Below are 668 nucleotides of genomic sequence, written 5' to 3'. Positions count from 1 at the left end.
CAGGGAAAACATTCCTTAGCAGCACAATAGTCCCAGATCACCTCATCCCTGATGCCATAAGGCTGAGTATAGCGCATGTCCCACTGAAGATGTTTAATGGATGTAAGATGACGGGAGCCCTGCTGTGTATTAAAAATGGTAACATGCCAGCAAGAAAAAAGGGGAAAGAAAAAAAAGACAGCATGTTGCTGTAATCGGTCTAGAATTTATCATCTTTGGAGTTGGAAAGTGAGGGTGCATCAACTTCAGAAAGACGCAGAGAAATGACTTGACGTGCCTCTCCGCTCTCCTCCTCCCCGCTGCAGAAGCACAGTGTAAGCCCTACTATTCGGATTACTCCCGCTTCCGCCTCCTGATCCACCAGATGTGCACCAGCCACTACCTGGATTTGTTCATCACCGGCGTGATCGGCCTCAACGTGATCACCATGGCCATGGAGCACTACCAGCAGCCAAAGGTACTGGGACAGAGAGGGGGAAAAAGCAGTGGGGGGACATGCTCGGCTGTGGTGGGATGTGCTGATGGGCAGAGTTAAGGCCAGTTTTGCTGTTAGACCTCGGGGCCCCCATTCACCATGCCCGACCTGGCCCTTTGCCCCATGGAGCGTACCCATCCTTCATCTGGCTTCCAGCTCAAACCATGGCTTTTGGTATCTGGATCCCATTGCA

The 668-nt window shown here is 51.6% G+C and overlaps 1 protein-coding gene across 1 annotated transcript in view; it reads left to right on the top strand.

Moving 5' to 3' along the window:
• Positions 1–668, top strand: part of CACNA1G (calcium channel, voltage-dependent, T type, alpha 1G subunit) — a 108,926-nt gene that overhangs the window by 84,628 nt on the left and 23,630 nt on the right. Inside the window, 1 exon segment of the mRNA XM_009323737.1 lies at positions 306–457. Coding sequence (XP_009322012.1) covers positions 306–457 — 152 coding nt within the window.

This window comes from Pygoscelis adeliae, unplaced genomic scaffold (genome assembly GCF_000699105.1).
Source record: "Pygoscelis adeliae isolate BGI_AS28 unplaced genomic scaffold, ASM69910v1 Scaffold75, whole genome shotgun sequence".
NCBI lineage: Eukaryota > Metazoa > Chordata > Aves > Sphenisciformes > Spheniscidae > Pygoscelis > Pygoscelis adeliae.
The sequence above is the reverse complement of the archived record's forward strand: the minus strand, read 5'-3'. Positions and strand labels throughout refer to the sequence as shown.